A 26766-nucleotide genomic window follows, 5' to 3' on the forward strand; every position below is an offset into this window, starting at 1 on the left:
CCCGTTTGACCGCAGCACTGAGGCCCACAGGCCCCACAGTCCCACTGTTGAGACTATATATGTACCTGTACTTTTCCCAGCCTTCTGTGCCCAGTCCATGAGCCCAGTCACCGAATGGTTCCCAGAAAACTGCCCAACACAGTCGCCCCGTTTGACAGCAGCGCTGGGGCCCACGGTCCCACTTTTGGGACTATATGTACCTGTACTTTTCCCAGCCTTCTGTGCCCAGTCCATAAGCCCAGTCACCGAATGGTTCCCAGACAACTGCCCAACACAGTCCCCCCGCTTGACGGCGGCGCTGAGGCCCACAGTCCCACTATTGGCCTTCACGCCGGACAGGTAGGCTGTGCCGCTGCATGCGGAGTCCGCTACGTTGTGGTCTACGCAGTATGTCTGGAATTAAAATTAAATTATTAGCGAGAGCTTTTCTGTATCCGTAGTATCCGTACTTAATAATAATTATAAATGCATAGAGTTAGACCAAGAAAAGTCTGCAGTGACTTTGATAGCACACGCATTGCAAGTGTTATTTAAACCTTCTATGAAATTATGACGTATAAATGACACTTGCACTGCGTATGGTATCAAAATCGCTGCAGACTTTTCTTGGTTTAACTCTAGTAACTCTGTCTGTTACCAATTCATGCATAAACCGCTGAAGCGGTGAACCGATTTAAATGAAAATTGGTATAGAGACAGTTTGAGGCCCGATAAATGACAGGATAGTTTATATCAATCATCATCATCATCCCACGTAGATGAAGTCGAGGACAGAAGCTTATGTGTCGCAAACTACGATGAAAGCATTTTCTTTGTTGTTGATAGTGTTTACGCATTTTTTTTAAATATTAACCAGCCATTGCAAGTTTTAATTTTCAACATCATAATACGACGGTATTCGATACAAAGCCGTGATGTAATTTTCACGTCACAACGAAACGACTATGTGACGTGACGTGAATGTTTGTGACTCTTCAGGTTGATACAGAAATAAATCATGCAAGAAGATTTTGCGATGAAGATATTCGGTCATATATTATATGTTTCCAAGATTACACAAGTGCTTAATCAAAGGGTTAAATAATTACATATGAACATGCATGACCCAATTCCACCAGGAGATACTCGTACCTACAACTTAATACAAATTGATGAATGGTCCCACAAATTGGAGTGTACTCAGGAATTATACATCGCGACTATCGCGAGAGAATAGATGGTGTGTCATTAGGGATTAAATTGAAGGCATATTCAAACAATTTTTACTATGAACTAATCTAATTAGTCGAAAAAAATAAAAATAAAAAATGATCTTAAGGCTGGTTGATCATGATTCAAAGATTATAAAAATACACTGCAGTCAGCCACGTTCATTTGGGGGACTAGTTGCCTAAAACAAAGATTTTCATTCATTCTTTCAATAATTCTTTTGTGTAATGTTACCACTCTGTCCCCACTCATGCTACTTGAAGATATTCTTGTAAAGACATATTAATTAAGCAAACATGATTTTTATTTACCTGTACCAAGGTTTGAAATAAAATAGCATGATAATGATTACGGGCTAAATTAATTGCGACGATTAATGCCGTGTTGTACACAGTAAAATAATGCTCGTCTCATATTTATTAGGATAATTTGATCCTTTGACATATACACCTGTGGTTCGTTTTAATGAGGTCAAACAGGTGACATAATTAAAACGGGGGATTTTGTTGCTAGGTGTATCTTATTGTTCACCACATAAGCTCGTAAATGCGCTCTCGGTTGTTAAAAAATTGATGAAAGTTGCATTTTATATTTTATCCACAATAGTAGCAAAGTAATTTGATGCAAATTTTATGTTGTCTCCCTATATTAGCTAGTAGAATTAACTTTTAAATTATGATTTTGAATGATAAATATTTAATGACGTTCACTTGGTTGTGAAATTTAAATTAAAGTTATTTATTTCAGGCACAAATCCCATATAGTGTTAGCACAAAAAATATAATTTAACTACCTTTATCTATGTTAGTGTACAATATGTAAATAAAAGAATAAATACCTAAAATTTGTTGTTGTTCAGTATGTATAAATTTTAGTGTCTCTCTTTTTTGTCTGTTTTTTTTTGTGTGTCGCTGGCGTACCTATGTGTTGTCGTCTCATAGTTTTAAGTCAGGTCCCCACTGAAAACCAGCGCCACGGATTGCCGCGGCATTAGGCCGGAGCCCCACTGCTGCGCACGCTATGTACACGGCCCACGTTTTAATACAAACCGTGGGCAAGCCCACGAAATTTTGTATAGGAGCGTGGGTCGAGCGTGCGCAGCAGTGGGGCTCCGGTCTTATGCTGAGTGGGGTCCTATTTTAGAGTCCAATGTTTTTTTTATGTCTGTATGTCTTCTTTTCTATATGTTATATGTTGTGGCGTTAAATAAATGTATTTTCTTTCTTCTTTCTTTCTTTCTAAAACTACTTAATACTATTTATTTTGATGATGCGTTGGGTTCATGTAATTGATTCCAACGCCTCATCAGTGGGCAGTCTACTCTGTCGACAAATGAGTTTAGGAGACTGTTGGTGTTGCTGTTTTGATTTTGATTGATGTGAACAGTGACTTAGAATAGTAAGTATTACCTTAGATAACCCAGTGTATGGGAACATCTCGAGAATATGTCAAAAGAGCTTAGATGGCCTTAATTCAAGCCAAGTTTTACCTAGGCGGGCTCTCAGTTTATGTGAAGTGTATATCTTAGTATTAAATAAATAATTACCTTAGATAACCCAGTGTAAGGGAACATCTCGAAGCTTAACTTGATCTCTTCGCCGAGATGGCCATACTTTTGCCCGAGGTACGCCCTGGTGGCAGCTAGTGTGGTCACACTCATGCCATCACCCAGGAATAATATCACGTTCTTTGCTACGTTGGTGTTGAGTGGCGATGCGAGCTGGAATTTTAGGGAAATGCCATTTAACTTTTAAATGTACACAAAATCGCAAAGGCAGTGATTTTTAGCATACTTGATGTTTAATAAATTAACTATTTTGTAAGTGTGTAAGCTATTTTAATAATAAAACTTCCGTGAGAGACAGACATAATAAATATATTAAGAACGGGCAATCGAACTGTCAACGCAAGCTCCTCGGTACGGAGTGAAACATGTCGAGCGTTTTTCGACTTAAAATAGGTGATTGACCCGTTCTTAATATATTTAATAAGCGTGTAAGCTGTAAAGTTATAAAATAAACAATAAACAATTTCTCTAACGCACCGTTTCTAATCTTATTTCGCGATCTCTTGCTGTCTTAATTCTTTACTGAGGTCTTATGTCTTTACTGAGGTAAACATGCTCACCAAATCAAACAGCAATGTGTGAGAAAGCGACAGTGATAAAAATGTTTGAAAACTGATACCGCAGCGCTCTAGTAGTCACCTTGTCAAAAAATGTATATCATCATAATGTATTGTATGGTCAAGCAATTGAATTTCCGGACCGTTTCGTACCTTGTCACTGTGACAAGAGTATTAGGTCCCTAGCGATTTTCATATTGATTGTCACTTTGACAAAGTACGATACCCTGGACTATACCATGGATGGATTTATCCGAGTTTGAAGTTAAAGGACACCTAAGGAGGTGTCCTTTAACTTCAAACTCGGGTAAATCCATTCGACCCTCTCAGCAACCAGACCCGAGTTTTAAGTTAAGCGACTCATAGTACGGAAATTATATTCTTTGACTGTAGTTACCTATACTCAAAATTGCACACCATACCCAGCATTGCCTGGTTAAAAATAATTGATTCTGTATTGATGAAGAATTTTCCTCCTTCCTTAATTATTCCTTTTTTTCTTATTTATTTTATAAGCCATACATCTTATGATTAAGTCGGCCTTAATTCTTCCTTTTCTTTTCTTAATTTTAGACACCGGTAGGCAGTTGTTTGAGCAACTGTTTGTCGGTACCAAAGACACATGTAACTTCGTTAGGTACTAAGAAGGAAACGTTGACAAGGCAATTTTCTCATTGTTGGAAATTTAGTGATTTAGTTCCATATTTATTGATTTTCATGTTCTCGGTTTAGAAATTCTAATTTGTGATCCCTTGCTTACAAAACTAGACTTTAAATTAAAATTTCTCATAAATATGGAATTTTGAACCATCGGGACCACTTGGTGGTAACTTTGTATACTCCAAGGAATCTCTAGTTTGATTTTTTACTCTTATTGCAAGGCACAACCTGTATTATGTAAGGTGGTGGTACTGGTGCTCGACGCGGTCCCAGTACATGTCATCTTGAAACTTAAGTCATTGACAATAGAAGTGACAGCAGGGTGTCGTCTATTGGGCATTAGCATGTCGAACACCAGTACCACCACCTTATGTATAATATATAATATAATAACAAGCGAAGATGATATTTCGAAATTCAATGATTGTTTAAGTAAGATAATGAACACGGAGTTCAACAAATCAGTCCAATATTACTACGACAATATCATCAAAGCCATAACCAGAAGCCTGCACACGATTCAAAACGAAAACAAAGATCAAAAACCTCACAAAATTCTGTCAGAGCGCACACTACAGCTAATGGAGAGACGAAAGGAACTCCAGAGAATAAAAAACAAATCCAGAGCAATGAAAAATGAGATCTCTGCCCTTTACAAGCTTATAAGTAAGTACATACAGAAGGATTACACAAATCACAGGTACAACACTATTGAAAAACACATAAACGAAACGGGAGGCACAAGGAAAGCCTACAAAGAGCTGAGAACGAACAAAACATGGATAGAAGGACTGAAACAGGGCGAAAATATACTCAACAACCGTAACGACGTCATCACCGTAGCAACGCACTTCTATAAGAAACTATACTGCACTAGAGAATCGATCTCAGATGAAAGCGGAGACCCATGTCCAACCCAAGACGACAACAATTCACCTGTACCTCAGATTACAAAAACGGAAGTATCAAATGCAATAAAAGCTCTAAAGGCGGATAAAAGCCCAGGCTCAGACGGCATCACAAACGAAATACTGAAAACTGGATCAACAACTCTTACGGCCCACCTAACTGAACTGTTCAACCTCATTATTAAAACTGGAGAAACACCCACCCAATGGTCTCAATCTGACATTATTCTCATTTACAAAAAAGGCGACCCAAATGACATAGGGAATTACAGACCAATAAGCCTGCTACCTACAATCTACAAGCTCTTCTCTTCAATAATATACAAAAGATTAAACTCTACACTAGAGACGCATCAACCTATCGAACAAGCCGGATTTAGAAGAGGTTACTCAACTGTTGACCATATACATACAATCGATCTTGTCATAGAAAAATACCGAGAGAGAAATAGACCACTCTACATCGCATTTATTGATTACCAAAAAGCTTTCGATTGCGTATCACATGAAAGCATATGGAGAACTCTAAAAGCTCAAGAGGTAGAAAATCAATACATTTGTGTAATCAAGAGTATATACAAAAACAGCAGGAGTAGAGTAAAACTAGAGACACCTGGGCCTTGGTTTCCGGTCAGTAGAGGAGTAAGACAGGGCGACCCTCTATCACCACTGCTGTTTATAGCAACACTGGAATCGATTATCAGTCAGCTCAATTGGAAGGGTCGGGGTATTAAGATCAAAGAAGCCTATCTAAACCACCTAAGATTTGCAGATGACTTGGTACTCCTATCGGATACAGGACTAGATATTCAGTATATGATAGAGTCACTTAATGAAGCTAGTAAAAGAGTAGGCTTAGAAATGAACCTGTCAAAAACAATGTTGATGACTAACAGCACAAAGAGGACAATATACGCTGATAGTGAGTGTAGTGAGCCGCTCGAGTATACAGACAGATACATATACCTGGGTAGACAAATTAGCTTTGACCAAAATAGTAACTACCAAGAAGTGGAACGTAGAACACAGTTAACGTGGAACAAATACTGGGCACTAAAGGAGATATTCAAAAGCAGCTTGCCAACTAATATTAAAACTAAGGTACTAAACTCATGCCTTATACCGTGCTTAACGTATGCTTGCCAAACGTGGAAGTTCAACAAAAAAATAAAGGACAAAATTATTTCTTGCCAAAGGGGTATAGAGCGCAGTATGATGAATATTAAAAAAATACAAAAAATAAGACACACAAAAATAAGACATATCACGAAGGCAAAGGATGGATTGATACACGCTCAATCATTGAAATGGAAGTGGGCCGGACATGTGGCACGCATACAAGACCAGAGATGGACTAAAAGGGTGACTACATGGGCAGGTCCTCAAGGCAAAAGAAGGGAAGGAAGACCGGTAGATAGATGGGAAGACGAGCTGAAAAAAACAGCCGGCCCCAACTGGATTCAAGTAGCCCAATCTAGAGAGGACTGGCTATCTTTGGAGGAGGCCTTCACCTGCAGAGGGGTTCTTGCAGATTAAAATTGTATCAAATAATACCAACATTTAAATAAAAACTAAATTTTAAATCACTAATAACTCTATTACTAACAAAATGAATTACTAACTTATTAGATTTAACTTTTTTTTGTTTTTAAATTTTTGTAATCTGCAACGAAATAAAAGGCTTTTTATTTTTTTATTTATTTTATTATTTATGTATAATTAATTTAACTATTTACCTTTGACCGCAACGTCCATTGGGCCTGTTGCCTCCAGTGGTACTTGTTTCTTTCATCGAAATCTTTATTTGTGTTATCTGAAAAAAAAAAGAATTACCATATAAATAGTGTTTCATCCTAATGCTGCACTGAGATATGGAGTTATTACGTCTTTTAATTATTTCTATAATAGGGGAGGTAGGGAACCATTGGGCAGTCGGGAGGATCGGGCACCCCCTTGTAATAGGTCCTGATTTACAAGGGGGTGCCCGAGCCTCACGACGGCCCAATAGTTCCCTACTTCCCCTACAATTGACAGGAACGCCCTCTATGTGACGTTTTATTCACCAAGTAAACTCAGGCTTTTATCCCTAGATGACGAGAGCTCTTGTAATTCCGTTTTTTTTAAATAACTGAAATAGACGCAACAACCTTACAAATCTTTCTTTAAGATTAGGCTAAAAAATAAATGACTTATAGTCTGTCAAGCTAAGTACATATGTCAGTAGCAATGTACAGCAAAGTGAAGTAGGGCAACACTCAAAGAGCAGTATTGCGTTAAGAAAAGCAGCAATGATCATCGAACCAAAACATGTAATTATCATAACCTCAAATTTTACAAATATTTACGATCAACGAGCAAGATTGTACATTGTAGGTAGGTACCTTGACTTTGCTTAAGTTCATGCACAATCTTATTTAATATGTTGTTATTTAATGGTGAATTCTGAGAAATTTCTCTTGAAATAGCAACGATTCAGAATGTAAACAAACAAGATGGCTGTCATTTACGATCCACATTCCACAGATAAAACACAGATGACACGCGATTTTGGAATTATTCGAAAACAGTGTTGCTAACCCGCGATTTTTCCAATTTGCCGAATTTTGCTACTGTCAAGATTTGCTTGACCCAAGTATATTTCACTTTTTCCGGATTCTTCATAAGTAGTTGTTGAAATGTAGCCATCCCTATAATGACTATCGCACCGTTTGACAAAGTATGTTTTAACCCTTTATCAAATAAAGGGAAATTATTTCCCACTTCATTGTAATGTACGAACTATTTTTTATCTTTTTAATGGCAGCACTCAGCGATACCAACCATACAGATTTAAAATCTTAGTAACATTTTGAATTTGAATAAAATGGCAACACTTTTCTAATGGCCTCCATTTGTGACCATACGTCAAAGTCAATGTCACTTGTCGTGATTTTTTTTGCAATAACAACAGTTTTTTTAGTGTTTTGAGGTTACGTGCGAAAAAAAATCTGGTAAGTGCATACACTGAATACTATCATAAACTAGACTTATTTTCCCTGTGTTTTGCTTGAAAAGTATTGTGATAACGATATGATTTAGCCAAGATTTTAAAGTTTTAGTAAGTGGGAAATTATTTTCCATTGTTTGTTCCTGAACTTACGAAATTGGTAGGTTTTATCAAGTGGGAAATTATTTCCCAGTGTTTGTTCTCCATCTAAATTTTAATTTGTTTCCATATATTAAAATATATGCCCGTTTGTCTGTTACACAAAAAAATCTGTGCCTTTTTTTGTTTTCTTTTTTCTTTTATTTATTTCTTTGATTTTTGAAAATAACGTTAAAAATCATTCTTGAATTCCAAGCAAAGCCGGGGGGAGCTACTAACTAGAAAAAAATTCGTAACCTTATCGGACAATGGGAAACTATTTCCCACTTCATTCAAAATTTTGCCATTCCGTAACGGATAACGGGAAATTATTTCCCACCGCAAAACTCCCCTTTCCCCCACTTAAATTTTTTAAATATATTTTTTCATAATCTACGCACCCAAATTACCTAAAAACCATTCTTAGTTTTCAAAAATCTCATTAAAAGTGGTCCGTTTGATTAAGGGTTAAGCTTCAAACGGGGTCAAAAGAACCATTCCGTTTGTAAGCATCGACTACAGCTGTCAATTTAATTACCTTCATTATGTTTCTGAATTTTAAGGGCTATAACCATAAAGACAATAGGTACCATCGCTCACAATCTTAACTGTCTATCGGTGGATCTTATGCCTCTTCTAATAAGGTCCACAGTACAGTTAAGAGTTGCTGTTTGTACTATTTAGGTTCAGTTAATTGACAAGCAATTCGTCATTCAATAGCTGATGATCAGTTTGATATTTTGTACCTGAATCTTATTGCAAAGACAACCTTAAGTAATAAAGTTCACTGATAGTTATTAGTTATTTCATAGTTAGGAGTGGTTAGTGCGTAACAAGATACTTTTAAATTCATATAAGCAATTACTAAACATGCAATATGATAATTTTGTGTTAGTTAAATTTTAATCAAGCAGCGGCAGTAGCACTGTCGCATTTTTATCGCTTGTCACCATGCCTGTCACGTTCTAACAAGCAAGTGCGAAAGTGACGAGCTTAGCGACAGACGATAACAATGGAACCATGCTGCGCCCGCAGAAGTCAGCTTTCAAGATGCTAAGTGCTTACTAGTTCCAACTACCACCGCCCTGTTATCTGACAGTTCGTAAACCTTATTACAAAAGGCGTAAGGTCCACCGACACAGTTAAGGCGTATCCTGATTAGTCAATTTTTCGCCAATCTGATTAAATTGCCCGATCGAATCAGGATGCGCGGACGCAAACGCCAATTTGGCTCGCCGAATTCAACCGCCGATAATGACCGATATTACCGATAAAATGAAGTGCAAACGCAAGAATACCAATTTGTGAGGCCAGTATTTTCGTTCTGGGCCATTTTTTCAATTTATAGGGCTCTTATATCACCATAAATCTAAAATTGGTGATTGACTCCAATTTAATTTCTGATCAAATCGACCGATTTGATCAGTCCCGTCTGGATACCGCTTTATGTTGCTGTTTGTAATAGGTATAGGTACTTCGAAAGATTCTGGCGTGACTAATTTGAAGCGTTTTATCTACACGTTTTAGCGTAGATCATTATTGTGACCACGATTACATGATTATTATGGAAGTACAATGAGCAAACACTCTTTCGTTTAGTACAGTCAGCATCTACCATTCTTTAATAGCTTATCGGGTAAATAAATCTCTCTGTGTAGAACAATTAGACTGTAACACATAGTTTTAAACGGGTTATAGGTACATCATAGATAGATGTATATCTATTCGGAAAAGTTACCAGAGAAGCGTTATCATGGTCGCATTTTTATCACCTGTCGTGCCATGCATCACTTTCGCACTTACGTATTTGTTAGAACGTGACAGCATGGTGACAAATGATAAAGAGCCGACCATCTTAGCCCTACAGGGTGACAATATTTTTTTTATATTAGAGGAGTTAAAATTCAGGGCTACAGATACTTTTGGTGCATTGTGTCGTCCGCTCCTATTGTTGCTGGCTCTACATACATAATTATATAAAAGTTAACTGTAATAATAATTTCTTATAAAAATAAATATTATAATAATAACATATATGGTGTTGAGGATGACTGTGTTAAGGAAAAATAAAACTCTGGAAATAGGCCGAATTTAAAAGAAAATAGTTAAACAACCTCAAACTGGTCTAGCTATTAAGATGGATATTAGGTACTAACGACATAATCATTATTGAACTTGAAGCGATCACACAATGAAGCGAAAATAATCGCTACAATAACAACATCGTAAACACGAAAGACTCGCGAGTAAACAAAATAATATGATTACAAAAGTTTATCGACGGCGACACGTGACATCGGATATATTGTCGTTCGCCCCAGTTCCGGGCACAGTATTCGCATTTCGTCGCTGTGCGTGCAAAAGTCGCCATGTGTTTTTAACCTACTTTACAGGAGACACAAAAAACTGTTTATTTCGATAATTATTGATCATATACAAATCAATATTTTTATGACAAAAGTATTTGCACTTTTACATATATTACGGAATTATCTGAAATGATAGTTTAGTTTCAATAGCGTGAAAATTTTTTTTTTCAAAAATATGTTACATAGCGATTTTTGTTTGAGTCGTAAAAACCTCTAAGTGTCTTAACCTGTACATGGCTAGATTTAATTATTAAGGACCTTATACAATTTGTGTGCTTTATCGTCACATGGTTATTTAATAAAATGATGTGAGTGTTCAATAAAACAGAAAAAAAATATTTAAGACGATATAATGGAAATTTTATCATGAATGAATAGTTTACGTATTTTTTTTTTATTATAACTAGATATTACTACATATTAATATTTCCTTGCTTGTAGGCAACACAAGGTTGACTGTGGTATTTACGTGGCTTGTAAATTGAAATTTTGTTGTCTTCTAATATTTCTTTAAACTTCTTTCTCCCAACAGCATACGAATAAAGGATTCAAACGACTCTGCTATATATTATATTTTGGTACTAGTTATTTATAATTTTCATTTGAAAAGGTCTGATGTTTACTACTTTTTTTTCATTTATTATCTATAAATTTACAATATTAAACACGACACGATATTGCCTAACTGAGTTTTAGCCGAGTTGAAAATAAACAATTGTCTTTAAGATTGCCTTGCCTGTGAAGCCGATGGACCTGGGTTCGAATCCCAGTAAGGGCATTTAATTGTGTGTGATGACACAGATATTTTGTTCCTGAGTCATGGCTTGGTCATGGTTGTTTTCTATGTATTTAAGTATTTATATATTATATATATCGTTGTCTGAGTACCCACAACACAAGCCTTTTTGAGCTTACTGTTGGACTTAGTCAATCTGTGTAAGAATGTCCTATAATAGAGTATAAAAAAAATGTCTTTAAGTAATGCATAAACGCACTACATGTTCATGTTATAAAGTACATTGCGCTAACTTTATACATTTTTTTTATTAGATATAAATCACAATTACATAATATTTTGATCCAAAAGCATCGTTAAACCAGAATGGTTTATCTCGATACTCCATTCCGCAGTACTTAAATACTTAAATATACAATAGACAATACATATTTCTATCTTTTATGTAATTTTCCATTCACTTATTACCTTTAAAACTGCCAACAACTTGTAACGAAAACTCACAAAACTCAATTATTTGTACACACACGTAATTTATTTTGCTTGATGACTTTTTAGTGCCAAATCAATCATGATACACTTTAAAATGAACATGTTAACGTGTTTAGTATACAACTTGAGGGTAAGTAAAAGTACTTACCTATAACGTAATTACGGTAGACTGATTCCGCCATGTGTCGTAAAAGGCACGGCCTGGAAACATAGTCTCGACTCCAACCAGTACAAAAATTATCGCTATGTGCGAGAAACTACATATCGGGCGCAAGCGCATCTAATCATTTTTCAATAAACTTGAAGAAAATATCGCTATGTGTCAAGAATGACATAGCGAGCGCACGTCTGTAATTGCTGTTCAAATAAGCTAATGTAGTTATGTGATTTATTCCAGTTAGCGATTATAGGAAGAGCATTCATTGTATAGGCATCACATACCTACATTTGTTAAATCCTTAAATATTGGAATAAGCTCAACGCTGTTTTCGGAGCATATGCGTATGGAAATAAGGTTCAAAATGGCATCAAAACCTAAAAATCGACAAAAATCACATAGCGACTTTTGTAGGCACAGCGACGATTTGTCAGCGAGCGCGAGAGAGTTACCATCTCGAGTAAACCAGAATATCTTGACAAATATTTTTGATCACAGAGCGTGCAATGCCGCTTAATTTAAGCCAATGAGTCGTTTACGATATGTGAGCGATTGGAATAGCAATATTGGCTTCATGTTCCCATTGTTTCTCAAGTGGAGGCGAGTTTTAGGCTTCAGGCAGACTAGTTAAGTGTGACCTTGAGAAACGTAACTTTATGCAACCGTTAATCATTGGGAAGGTTAGACTATACTGCCACTATTATGACGGCGGTCAGGTATTTTAGGTCTTCATCGCTCCAGCGGTGTCAGGGACGGTCGGTTGGACGTTTAAAAAAAACATAGATCCGAATGGGGTTAGCAACTGTCAAAGGTTAGCATAGATGGCGCTATCATAGCTTGCCCCTTTGTCTAGTTTTGTTTTATGAGATTTGGCTTAAAAGGCTGGTATCCAGGCCATAAAATTCCAAAAAAAAAACAAGAATTTGACATAATTCTAGGGCAAGCTATGCTGGTACCATCTGTAAAATATTTCGATCGACCAACCCTATTGAGAACTTCTCCTTCTTTTGAACAATGAAGTCACTTAAAAATATAATCGTGATGACAGATAGTACGAAAAAGTCACGTAATCGTTTTCATACATTACCTATTTCACTTTCGATCACCATTTTTTATCAACTATTGTCACTAGGCTAAGCCCCCATATGTCCGAACTAGACCATATAGTTTTAACAGTTAACATTTGAAGTAGATTTTAAAACGGTTGAATGTTCAAATATATTTTCTAAACTAAATATTTGTCACTCCGGTTTCTTGGAAGCAAAATGACTATCGTAGAAAATAGGTTGGGAGACGGAATCGCGTATTTTTGGGAGATTTTACATGTGTCCCATTTTATTGGTTTGCACGAGTCCATCGGTGAGCGCTCGGTAACCATTGAGAACAACAGCTCGCTCTGAAAAAACTGACGGGTTCCGTGCATATTAATAAGTCGCAAAAATATAATATCTATTAAGTGTTATTTTTAGGATTACTCAAATTACAGTGTTAACTAGCATCTTTCAAATTTCTGATTATGATAAATGTTGTAAAAATGAGGAAGGGAGAGACATTTTGCTAAGTCAAAAGTGTTTCAAAAGTTCTAGTACAGACAGATAGATGGTCGTGATGATGATGACACTATACTGCCTCTCCACGCATAACATCAGAAAAGCAGATTAAATTTGGAATTTATAGCGTGAGATTACGATAAATATTTGAAAAAAAAAAACCATTGTCACTCACAAGTGTATTATGCGAGGTTATAGGTATTATATCACCTATACTAATCCCCAAAACTACTGAACGGATTTTATGCTGTTTTCACCTATGAATAGAGTGATTCTTGGGGAAGGTTTAGGCACGTTTAGGTGTATAATTTGTTAACCCGTGCGAAACCGGGGCGGGTCGCTAGTTATTGTATACAACAAAGTTCAAATTGAAAATAGGAAATCTTTATATGGTGCGCTACGGAAATAAGGGTTCCGTTAATAATATTTCCAACGGAACCCTCGGAAAGACACTCGTGCCCTTGACCGAGCACGCGCACTTTCGGACATAACCTCACGTAACCAGAGCGTTTAGAAACTGAATGCATTTGTGACCTTGACCTCTGTTACGTGCTTGCGGAGTTTTTGTGTACAAACAAACGAACTTGCTGTATAATCGATCTGTGTCGGTTTTGTGTTCGCGGTGAACTGATGTGAACCTAACTTTTGTATGTATCTTGACTATGTATTGAGAAAAGATGAATGTAAATCGGATGTGTACAAATAAAATGATGGTCAAGTGACCAGAATCTCACCACTGATTGACCCCGTGAACGCCACGCCCTGAACATACATCGGGGTCAAATCGGTAGATTTTTTCTAAGGTACTCTCCGTTAGAGCTGTTTCCCACTGACGTCCAGTTTTTTGCAGGTACGGTTTTTTTGCAGGATCCCGTTTTAGTAGTATAGGCGCTAATTTAGTAACTTTCACACGAGGATTCTGTTTGCGGGATCCTGGATGCATACTACAGAAAACTGGATCCTGCAAAAAACCGTATACCTGCAAAAAACTGGACATCAGTGGGAAACAACTCTTAAGGGGCCCATGATTAACAGTCCGCCGGACGGTATCGGCCTGTCAGTTGTTTGGAACTGTCAAAATTTTGTTCTAACTAACAGGCCGATACCGTCCGGCGGACTGTTAATCAGTAGGCCCGTTTAAGGTATGTGTAAAGGTAATGCGTACTGAACGCGACACCCTCTATATCTCACATCGTACAATGTTTTCCTTTTGGTGATCCAATATTATTAACTAGCTAGCATGTACTGATGATCTAGCCATGTGAATCTGTAATGTGACTTTAGTTTGTATCACATTCACAGATTCACATTAGGATTTTGAAATGAACAGTCTTCATATCTTTACTCGTATTTATGTCGGCGGCCGATCGTACGATCAGGCAGATCGTAAAGTTCCTGTGTAATGTTTTGACGATAGTCACATTAACTCAATAGATAGGTAGGATAGGTTCGTTAGGTTGCTTCAGATGCCCGAAGGGCAAACTGCCCAGAAATAGGAGCCCCGCGTAGCGGGGCTCCGTCGACTCAGGGAAGGAGTCAAAGATTTTCACGTTTCACGATATGCCTAGGAATTTCACGATATGCCTGATCTTACGATCGGCCGCCGACATTTACACACACCGTTATTTCTCAGAAAAAAAAATATAGACGCTAACCTTTCCTTATCATGAAGCCATTTCTACCTTTTTGTAACTTCATTAACAATTTTTGTCAAACAGCATTCCTTTTTCCGAAAAATCACGGCATCCTTGTTGACATGATTATGTCCCCAAATCAGGATTTTTATATACATTGACAATACACCAATTTGACTTTCTATGAATAGGTATGCTTTTGCATGGCAATTTTTGAAGTGAAAACTTCTTTAGCGGCGCTGTGCGCTTTTTGAGATGGGGAAAAAATGTTAAACTCGTAACAGGTGTCACGTGACCGTAAGACGTAAGACTGTCATTGAGTTTTCACTTCTGCCGGCACTCCCGGAGTGCAACCCGTTGTTTTTTAGGGTTCCGTACCCAAAGGGTAAAACGGGACCCTATTACTAAGACTTCGCTGTCCGTCCGTCCGTCCGTCCGTCCGTCCGTCTGTCACCAGGCTGTATCTCACGAACCGTGATAGCTAGACAGTTAAAATAAAGATTTAAATGGGGCTCCCATACAACAAACGTGATTTTTGACCAAAGTTAAGCAACGTCGGGAGTGGTCAGTACTTGGATGGGTGACCGTTTTTTTTTTGCTTTTTTTTTTCGTTTTTTTTTTGCATTATGGTACGGAACCCTTCGTGCGCGAGTCCGACTCGCACTTGCCGGGTTTTTTTTTGTTCCATTCTTTGTACTCAGAAGGGGCCATTATTATTTATTTATTATTTATTTATTTATTACTCAAATAAGTGACACAGCATTACAGTAAAAACTAAGGCACTGTGAAACTACAAAATAAGAATACAAGAAAACAACAACAAAACTACAAATAAAAACCAAACACAAATTAAACATTAAATTTGGGCGACGACGTAACAGCGTGGCTCCGTTGCGTCGTCTGACTTGGTGTAGGGTTCGGCAGGTTGCCCCGGAATCTCCGAAACACCACACCCTTCGGCCAGAAGTCCGCGCTTGCGATGGTGTCCTGCAGCGGCCGCGGCACGCGCACCACAAATGAACTGAAGTGCACATAGTGACGCGACTGTAGCTGGTGCACCCTCAGCGTGTAGCCAGTCTTCCGGCGGACGTACTCCACCACCTCGTCGCTATTATATTCGCTGTTACTTACAAGCTGATATTAAACGAGTTAGATATATATGACTACTCGTTGATTCATCAATCGGCACTAAATTAGAGAGAGAGAAAAAATATATTTAACATCACAAACATTTAGGTACATTCTAGGTCAATCTTAAAATCTACTTAACAGTTTACATAGGTACTAAGTAGGTATACCTAGTTTTGACATTGACATTAAAAACAGCGTGATGTTAAAAAGGTACCTAACTAGCTTTTTATTTCCACATTACATTACATAGAATAAGTAGATACATTTAAATAAACTATTTTTAACTATTATTACAATTCAAATTACATCATAAACCATATACAACTAAACCTATTAGAAATTAAAACGTCTACCTAAACATACTCGATCAATTATCAAATTAATAAATTTCATTAAAATTAACTTTAAACTAAACTAAATTAAAACTAAGCTAAATAAAGCCACAACCAAGAACTCAATCAAACAACCCGTCCCGCGCCCTTCCAGACGCAAAGGTGCCCATCACGCTCGCCGCGTTGCCACGCTGGACCGCGATAGACAGCCTCTGCATCAGGAATGACCCGGAACGAGGGTCATGACGTCCCTCCCTTAAACGTTGCCCCAATTCGCTCAAAAAATTTTTGGCCTCTGCACACCAACACCCGGGCCTCTCCACTGCCAAAGGGACAAAGAGATATTTTGTCAGCAGCGCCGACTTATCGCGCTTTCGAAGCGCCGCTAACTCAGCTGCCGCTCCTGCCGTCCGGACCGTCCGGCCTATGTGCGAGGCGGCAAACGTGCTGACACAATACATGCGGCATCCCAAAGTAGACACTTACCCTTCTCCCGTCAGGTCTTTTGCCATCGGACCGGCTCAGGCCTGGAGGTTCCAACATTCACGGCACATTCGCAGACTAAAGTGCCCGCCTCACAATGTCATTCAGGGCATGGTGGTGTGGAAACCTTCCCACACACCGACAACAACTCAACAAAAAGATGTTAAAAAGGGTCTCGACTCAGCATAGTGTTAAGGGGCCCACTGATTAACAGTCCGCCGGACGGTATCGGCCTGTCAGTTAGAACAAAATTTTGACAGTTCCGAACAACTGACAGGCCGATACCGTCCGGCGGACTGTTAATCAGTGGGCCCCTTTACAGTAAAACTGCAACGCTGGTTTTCGGTCGGACCCTATAAAAAAATATAAAAAAACTTTAAGTATTAAGTAATAGAAAGAAAAAAAGAAACATTAAGTATTAAGTAATAAAAAGAAACATTAAGTAACAAATAACATTAAATAAGTGAGTAAAAAAAAAGAGAAAGAATAGATTACATATTTGGAAGGTGCATGGAAGTGTGCGTTATGTTTATGTGTGTGGTTGATTGTGTAGTATTATTTTTGTTAGGTTGGTACCTTCTCGTAAACTCGTAACACAGCGCCTTGCAAACTTCATCAGTTCATGTCATTGAAAATGCACAACAGGCACTTTGAAACTAGGCTGATATGATCAGCAGGGCCCAGTTTTATAAAGTTACAAGTTACAAGTTTACAGGCGTTTACTGGCAACACTTGCTCCGTTTTTTACAATTTGCGTTTTATAAAAGTACTGTGTTACAATTTTACAGGTTACAGGTACAAGTGCCTGTAGCTCAACCATAGACGAAAATATGGGAGTTTAATAGTTTTAAACTCATAATCGAACAAGCGTTTTATAAAAATATTGTAAATTACAAGTGTAGATTGGTACACTTGTAACAAAAACGGACATACGTCTTGAGTCCTGTAATTCTTAATTTTTAATTAAAATTATTCGTTTTCTGAGCGATTTTAATCTTTACTCTTTATTGTTAGGCACCAACGCCAACGATTTTGCCAGGGCATGCATATTTTTCCATGCACTGACCTCATCAGTTTTTGTTAATGTATCTGAAGTATATAGTAAATAGGAAATAAAGTGACAATATGTTTGATATTGATTTTATTGATGATATCGTTTTATTTTATCTACTAGGAAACGGAAAAGGATTGGTGCCGATATTTGTCGTTGATTTATTAGCATTCGTCTGTTTATTTAAGTATAGTGCATTCACATTATGGTAAAGTGTACTATTCATAATTTTCGATACACAGCGTACTTATCTTTGAGCCGCTACCGAAGCGATACATTTTATAATGTAATGTGAAACAGTATTTATTTACTTATTAGGTAAATATTTCATGAAATCTAACTTAATCTGAATCTGAAAACGGCCCGAAAAGTATATCCTTGGCATCGAACACCGCTCTCAACCACTCGATTTTTCCTTAATTTCTGGGCATTTTTCCAATAATTAATATTTTACAGCAAACAATAACACAGCTTACACAGCATTTAGTAGAGCACAGAGTATCTATGACAGACTTTTTTTTTAAATAGTGATGTCCTTCACACCTGTAGATTTCACATGTAATCGAGATTGACCGTGGTTCTTTACAACTGTAATTATCTATGTGTATTTATAAAACACCTGTAGCCGTTCACAGTGCATTACAGGTGCCTGTAGCCTGTACTCTTGTAACCTGTAACTTGTAACTTTATAAAACTGGGCCCAGCTATTCCAATTAATTACAAGTGTATGTAAGTGTATCTAATTAGCAGTACAACTTACTAATCAGTCAAAATCACTCAGTGTTTCTAATTATATTTAATTTAATTACAGACCAAAGTAATTGATGTTGAATATTTAAATAACGTAACTTTGATTCTCCTTGGTATGATTGCAAATCTGCCGTTTTAATCAAGACAATTCATACATCACATAACGGTTTAGTCGAGAATCAAACAATGTTGGGTTGGGAACTATATGAGAACTAATATTGCGTTAAATATTACACAAAGATCATTGTTTTGGTTTTCTCAACGTCGTCTTATGATTGAAGTTCGATAAAAAAGCAAAACAATGAACTCGAGTATTTGATGAAATTTCGTAAAGAAAAAAAATTTAGGTAATGTCAAACGGTCTCTGGGAAAAAAACGCATTTAACTGATTTGCAAGACCGAAGTGATCCCGTAAGTGATCCATGAACAAAGTTTTGTACAGAACACTAAAAATCACTTAAGCTGGGAGCATTATTATTTTTTATATGCATCAATGATCTAATGATTGCGCATTTTTCTACAATATTTTATTACTGGTGCTATGCCAGTACAATACCAATGCAAATTAAACAGATAATTACCTAATACTTACATTCCATTGTCTTAAAAACGCTTTAGATAGATACAATAATGTATACCACATAAAACAACTCACACAACACATCAACAATAACAACATCTAAAGGGGCCCACTGATTAAAAGTCCGCCGGACGGTATCGGCCTGTCGTTCGGAAGTTGTTCGGAACTGTCAAAATTTTGTTCTAACTGACAGGCCGATACCGTCCGCCGGACTGTTAATCAGTGGGCCCCTTTAGTTTAGTAACTAACATAGTAATGTTAAGTCTATTTGTAAGTTTGTTACTAACAACTGTGGATTGAATCGTCCGAAATATTTTTGTTTTTTTTTTTAATAAAAGACTAAAATGTAGATATTTCGCGCTCTACATACTGCTACCTTAGTTAATTCACTCGATTAACGTATTTGCAAGGTAATCGACTAGGCTTTACTCAAGATAAACAGGTTTTCGGAACTGATGCAGAATTTATTGCGACGTTATCAAAAGGAAGTCTTGCATTGAGTCCCTAACTGGGACCTTCGTTTAACGATTATGATGACCTTTATTGTAAAAAAAAAAACTATTTATTTCCCAAAAGAAAGTACAAAGAAACAAAAAAAAAAAAAGAAAAAGTAGTAAGAAACAGTACCGGGTATCACAGATGTGTGGAATGGGAGTTATGAATGCGTTCAAACTGGCAAAAATGTTTGATTTTGTGGACTCAAAGGTCAATAAATAAGCGACGTAATGGTATTTTACCCATCGTAACTTGTACAATGTTTGGACGAAGCTTCATTTACTATGAGAAGTATTAGAACAAATTAAATTATTTTCAGAAAATATTTTGATTTGTTTTTTATTCAAGTAGAAACACTACTATATAAATTATAAACTGAAATAAATGTCATATACTAAGAAAAAGTGACCAAGCCCTCCAGTGCCCCGGGCTGGAATCGAACCAGCGTCCTCTGCTATACAGGCACCTGCCGCGATAGCTGAGGACGCTGGTTCGATTCCAGCCTGGGGCACTGGAGGCCTTGGTCACTTTTTCTTAGTATATGACGTTTATTTGAAGCTTCATTTTCCAAATTTTCATTTTTTAACGGAACGCCTTTTATTAAAAAACCACATTTTTTCAAAATTTGAAACTGACATCCTTCTGACCGCGGTCGGGAAAATATAATATCGGACAAAAATATTTCGAGGTTGGGATAAGATAACCCGATATAATTGATTACAGTCATATTCCTTGACGGATAAAGGATTACTCACGTTAGACCGGGCCGTGTCCGGACCGGAGCTTCCGACGCTTATTTTTCTATGTCATGACAGGCGATCACGTGACGCGTTCCATAGAAAACGATGCGCCGGAAGCTCCGGTCCGGACACGGCCCGGTCTAACGTGAGTCATCCTTAACAGCCCTTGTTTCACCACGGTGACAATTATTGTCACCTATAGTGTGTATCTTTAGGTATTTAAATAAAAGTAAACAAACAATTTGTACATTTTAGGGTAGTTATAACATTTATTGGTTAACCAACCAAATACAAAACCGCCTGGATCAGTCACTGAACGACCTGACTTTAACCTACATTATTTGATCGTGTAATGTTTTGATCTACCCCCAACTGGCATAATGAGCCATTTGAGGGTAGATTTTGTTTACTTTTATTTAAATGCCTAAAGATTAGGGGCTAGCCAAGATGACAATCGTTAATGGAAACGTCAATCATAACATAAAATACGGCGCGATTCGGGAAATGAATTAGAGATTAACTAGATACGATATAGTAAAGATGTATGGCGTCCCACGTGTAAAGGTACCTATGGCGGTTGGCGCTTACGCTATTATTAACGCCGCTCCAACATTATTGCGGCGCTATGCGACGTAAGCGCCAGCCGCCATAAGGTACCTTTTGCCGTGGAACGTCATATATCTTTACTATTTCATATCTAGTGAATCTCTAATTCATTTCCCGAATCGAGCCGTTAATGTATGGAAATAATCACGTGAGATTTCCTATAGCATCTGTCATCCTCATACATGTTTTCTTATCGTTTGGTGTTTGTCGATATTATGATTGTCATCTGAGTCGCTTAATTTCAAACTCGGGTAAATCCATCTGTCAGATTATGCATCTTTGGTATTAAGAAAAGGTAATAGTGTAGATATTTGCTGGCAGGGATAATTCGCCGTACACTGGTACAGGAAATAAATATTGACACTAAATGGCGTCGTAATTATTGGCCTAGGCCAGGAGTTTATTGTCAGTGTGGTGAAATAGGCCCCAGATATCCACGTGATAGCGTGTTAGTGACGTAATAGTTGTTTGACTTAGAGCATTTAGTAACTGGAGACGTCATGGCTGTCATTTTCTGTACGAAACATTCTGCCGATTTTTGCGGGGGAGGGGACGTCAAATGTATCGCTATTTCTACATGATTTTGTACGTAACGTACAAATAGCCATGTCAGTCCATACAAAAGTTTGTACAATTGTGCAAGTTTTCCGGCAGAGGGGTAAGGTCTTATAGGCGACTCCAGTTACTAATGCTCTAAGTTGTTTGGTCACGTCACAGACAAGACATTCTCCAGACTGAGCATAGTAGCTCTACCCCCTCTGCCACAAATACGGTAGTTTTACTCCATTTTCGAGTCGAATGTGTCTTTGTGTGACGTCCGTGTCTTTGAATGGACCAATCACGGCACGGGACCTCGCTCATCTCGTCCCCCGCACCCCCGTATTTTTGGCAGCATCGGTTTCATGAAATAATTGCTCTAAACTCCGTCTAGAGGATTCCTAGTCTATGGGTCACGTCGATAACAGTGCCCATCATACGTCCGCTGGCTCGTACTGAATCTGTTCGGTATATGGCGGTACAGGGAAAATAGGATATCTGGATTGTCTGGTCTGGTGTACATAACAGTAGAGGCAAAGATAACAGATGGTATGGAGGGCTATTGCCATAGTAAATTTTGTAGTCACGGTACATTTACTGCCATCTATCGACACACGATTAAAACTTAAAATAAAATTGAAAATGTATAAATGAATCAAAATATGTATACGGATAAATGATTTTTAATTTTTATTGTTCCATACTGACCCATGTTCTTTCACTGATATGTGTTCAAATTGTTAAATATCAAACGGTGTCGTCAACGCCATCTAGCCGAGAATAGGCCAAAGGTATGGCGTCATCTAATTCGAGAATGACTTTTTCTTGATTTCCGAGGCACGTTTTTTTCTTAGACTTTATTTATCTTATACGGAGTTACATATAATACTCGTATATAGTAACAGCACCAGTCATGGGACATTTAAGAGGAAATTTGGAGTATTTATGATATTTCCCTTAAACATGTAAATAGTCTACCGCTTAGCGTGTTAAAAGATGAAAATCCTATCCGTCTTTCATGTTTTAGGCGTGTTGTATCAAAGATACTGCAATGAGTTTCCACATACTTAACGAAATAAAACTATGTTTTTTTTCTCCAGTCATGGACACCAAAGCTCCAGTAATGGGCCCCCGGTAATGGACGTGGATCCAGTAATGGGCCCCCTATAATGGACATTGCTCTATCAGTATAAAATATTGAAATGGGGTATAAGTTATGGCAAAAAAATCTATTTTTGGTATAAGCTTTTATCGCTGAATGTATTTTTTTTCCACAGCCAATTATTATTGTATTAGATCCATCGAGACAATCCTAATATACCCAAACACAATTAGTTAGGGTTTATTGCGATAAAGTTCCCATGGCCACCTCCTGTCTCCATCATCAGATCAGGTCAATGTTATCATAATATTGCATTATCATCCAATTTGCATACTTAATTACGTACTTACACAAAATTTCAACTGAATCGGAAATCGAAAAGTGTCTCAAATTCAGCTACCAAGATTTGACCCACACTAACTAACAGGGCAAGTTATATAAAAGTTTAAAAAAACGATATTAATTTATCCGTTGTCCGAGAATACCTCCTGGTTGACATATTTCGTAACGTCAATTGTCCCATCATAGGAGGTATGCAGTTTTACAGCTCCTATAAATTAATGGGATTGGGCCAAATACCACTATTTTTTTTACATCTGTGGAGTCACAACGTAGTGTGTTGTATACCTTATCTCATGGTAAATGCAATTAACAAAACACATTCTAGTTTTCATCAAGTATTAATTAATTAAAATTTAATAAATTAACTCACCTCTCTTAGCGAAGTTGTTAAGAATTCATAGTGATATTTTTTTTCAGTGGCACGACAACTTTTGGGTTGACGCACATTTCTTAAAAAATAACCGAATTTAATAAAAATTCAAACATAAACAGCTCTAGGACTCTTATTTATGATAAAAATATATCCAGTGTTTATAAACTATTTTTAGATACTTATTTTAGAGGAATCGTGGTTTTTTGTCCCATTACTGGTTCCACGTCCATTATAGGGTATACTACTATATATTATCTTTGGTAGAGGTGAACGTCCCCGCCGCTGAGACCTTGTGTACTAACATCAATTCCGAGAAAGGCTAGTTGATACGTGAATTTAATTTGAGCAAAATCATTTATTTATCCAAGTACAGCAAAGCCACTGTTTAAATAATAGTACTAGGTACAGAAGACTCACTCTCTAACAAAACGTGTCTGTTACGATCAGGACAGATATGGCCGCTAGGTGGCGACAGCGCCACGGGCGGCTTATAGCTAGCCACCAAAATTGGTGTGGAATGGATGTACTTTTAGCTACCTGTAGCAAAACGACGAAATCGCGGAGTGAGCCACGCCTGGCAAAGCCAAAAGGAAGTAAAGTATTAATTTTATTTATTGCACGTTACAAAACACAAAAGTTTGCCAAGAGGCATTCTCTATCAGTTAACTATGTAGGGTTAAGATGGTCGGTTTTTTATTATCTGTCATGTCTGTCACGTTCTAGCAAGTAAATAAGTGCGAAAGTGACGCATGACATGACAGGTGACAAAAATGCAACCATGATACCGCCGCAGGCCAAACAAAGATTACAAAATATAGAAAATTACACACTCACACACAAAATAGGTACCTACTGAAAAATACAATTGTATTCAGTGGTGCCAAGCTGCCTAATAGAATACCTACAATCATATTTTAACCACTAAGCCGATTCTGATGAGTGACATATTATGTGATTGTTAGGGTTAATTTTGCTCCAGTAAAACATAAAGATGGTCACTACCAACTAGGCCAGACCGGTCGTCAAATAATCTCAAAAAGATAGATTGTTGAAGATACAAAAATCTATATTTAAGAGATTATTTGTTACAAAAAAATGTTGTCTGTAAAGTCGGTTTACGGCCGCTAATTTTGCGTGATAACGTCATAAGAAAACATTAACATTACATTACGTAACGTTAATGGAGATCCGTCCACAACGTTACCATGGAGATTTGTCCACAACGTGACACTTTTTCGTGCATGCTACACGCTCATCGATTTATAAGACGGTATCACGTCAAAACTTGTCTTCTTTAGCGTGTAGATAATTGAAGAAATGATTGTGAGAGCAATTAGGTACGATGGCTTTTTATTGTATTACATAAGATCTGTCAGTAGTATGTACATTTGTATTAGTAGGTTTTTTAAGCCGTTTTGAGCTAAGATGTGAAAAAGTAGTGTTTTAAGGGTCGTTTGTACCAAATACCATAAAGTAGGGTAAAACCCTTCATAACGCATAAGATTGTCAGGAATTTAGTTCAAGTTTCACTTTGATATAAAGTTCGAAATCATGTGGGAAATATATGTTTCCCTCTGCCTTATAAAGGCTTAAATTTGATTCACCCAATAACTAAGTTGCCTTAAATTACTTTGCCTACTCTTTTGGATAAATGCACCTTTCTCAACAGTGTTTGAAAAATAAAGAGAGCCTTTACGAGCTATTGTGAATATAACATTATTAATGTACTTACCTTATATCCAAACTCCTACACACAATACTTGTAAGTACACAAAAATAAATAAACTAACAAATTGCATAAACGCGTAAGCAATATAACACCTGAATTAATAAAGTTTGATATCGGCCCGATTCGAACTTTAAGATACGTCAATGAATAGATCTAGAAACGATATGGCTTGATGTGTCAGTGTCAAAAGTGACTTTTTGTTTGAAGAAACGTCACATATGACACTGACATATCTAATCCATATCGTTTCTAGATCTATTAACAGACGTATCTTAAAGTTCGAATCGCGCCGATATCAAACTTTATTAATTCAGGTGTTATATTGCTTACTCGTTTATGCAATTTGTTAGTTTATATATTTTTGTGTGTCATGTATATGAAGGTCACAAAATAAACTGTTATTTATTTCACCGAACCCCTTATAATTATCTAAATGAAGGGAAAGGGAAGGTTTTTGAGTAGGTACCTATATGAACTGAGGTATGGCATAATTTGATTTTGTCCTAAAGTGATCTTTTTCATATTAGTATACTGTGTGTGTCTGACCATGGGGCTTTAAATCCAGGGCTCGATTCTACTCGCTAAACTGAGCTACTTTTACTATGACACCAACCCCGAAATCCCGAATTTTTTTTTTTACTTTTTCATACATTTTGGCTGATCAGATGTCGACGTTTTCTATGGAAAAGCCAAAAAAATTTCCCCGATTTGAGGGTTGGTCCCATAGTAAAAGTAGCTTAGTTTAATAAGCAAAGTTTAATATCCTATAATTAAGGATTATTTGGCGCGCTCACAAAAACAAAGCAAAAGTACCTACTACCTAAACATTTTGAAAGACTTTAAATTCTATGTAATTTTCACAACTCACCATTATTTTGTCGTACACTCCTTCCATTTGTGAAAATAACACAAAAACAAATAACGATAGTCCGTACGAAAATTCTCGCCCAAAATTCCATTTTCAAAAATTATAATAACTTCCGTCAAAATCTATCACATTGCCTACCACTCACACTATTTATTTACACACATAAAAAAATGGAGTAGTGTTTTGTAATGTTTGTACTACTTTTTTTTTATTTCGAATAATGAAATTGTAAAAACATCGAGAGTATAATACTGTAATATAATACGTATAAATTTATGAATTAAATATTTAATTTAATTAACACATTTAAATTTTAAATGCTGCTAACGGTGCAAAGGTATTCATGGCACTACGGAGAGTGTTGAATTCATACCACTTAAAAGTGCATTGAGTCGTACTACGAATTGTATGGAGCGGTCATTGTCATGTGAATTTCTAATTATGTTTAGTATATTGGCTGCCCTTGACGCTATTTGATGTATAATGAATGAGTTCTAATGGATTATGTTATACGTGGACTGGTCTTGCTATTTTTATAATAATGTTTTTTCGTCAATTTTTACGGATTTAAGAAGAAAGACTAAGAAAAGTGCACCCTGGCAATGAATGGGATGATGCAAGGATTTTGAAAAATGTTTGTTTGCCGTTGACCTGTCAATGAAGTGCATCCTGGTATATCTATGT

General features: G+C 37.0%; 1 protein-coding gene across 1 annotated transcript in view; it reads right to left on the reverse strand.

Moving 5' to 3' along the window:
- LOC134796204 (alkaline phosphatase-like) overlaps window positions 1–26229 on the reverse strand; it is a 39802-nt gene extending 13573 nt beyond the window's left edge. The window contains exons 1-4 of the mRNA XM_063768231.1: window positions 26083–26229; window positions 6638–6714; window positions 2756–2929; window positions 66–393 (exon numbers count right to left, since the gene is read on the reverse strand). Of these exons, the coding sequence (XP_063624301.1) occupies window positions 66–393; window positions 2756–2929; window positions 6638–6714; window positions 26083–26173 (670 nt within the window). The 5' untranslated portion in view covers window positions 26174–26229. The remainder of the gene's footprint in view (window positions 1–65; window positions 394–2755; window positions 2930–6637; window positions 6715–26082) is intronic.
- Between the last annotated feature and the right edge of the window lie 537 nt (window positions 26230–26766).

Source organism: Cydia splendana, chromosome 13 (genome assembly GCF_910591565.1).
Source record: "Cydia splendana chromosome 13, ilCydSple1.2, whole genome shotgun sequence".
NCBI classification, from domain to species: Eukaryota; Metazoa; Arthropoda; class Insecta; order Lepidoptera; family Tortricidae; genus Cydia; species Cydia splendana.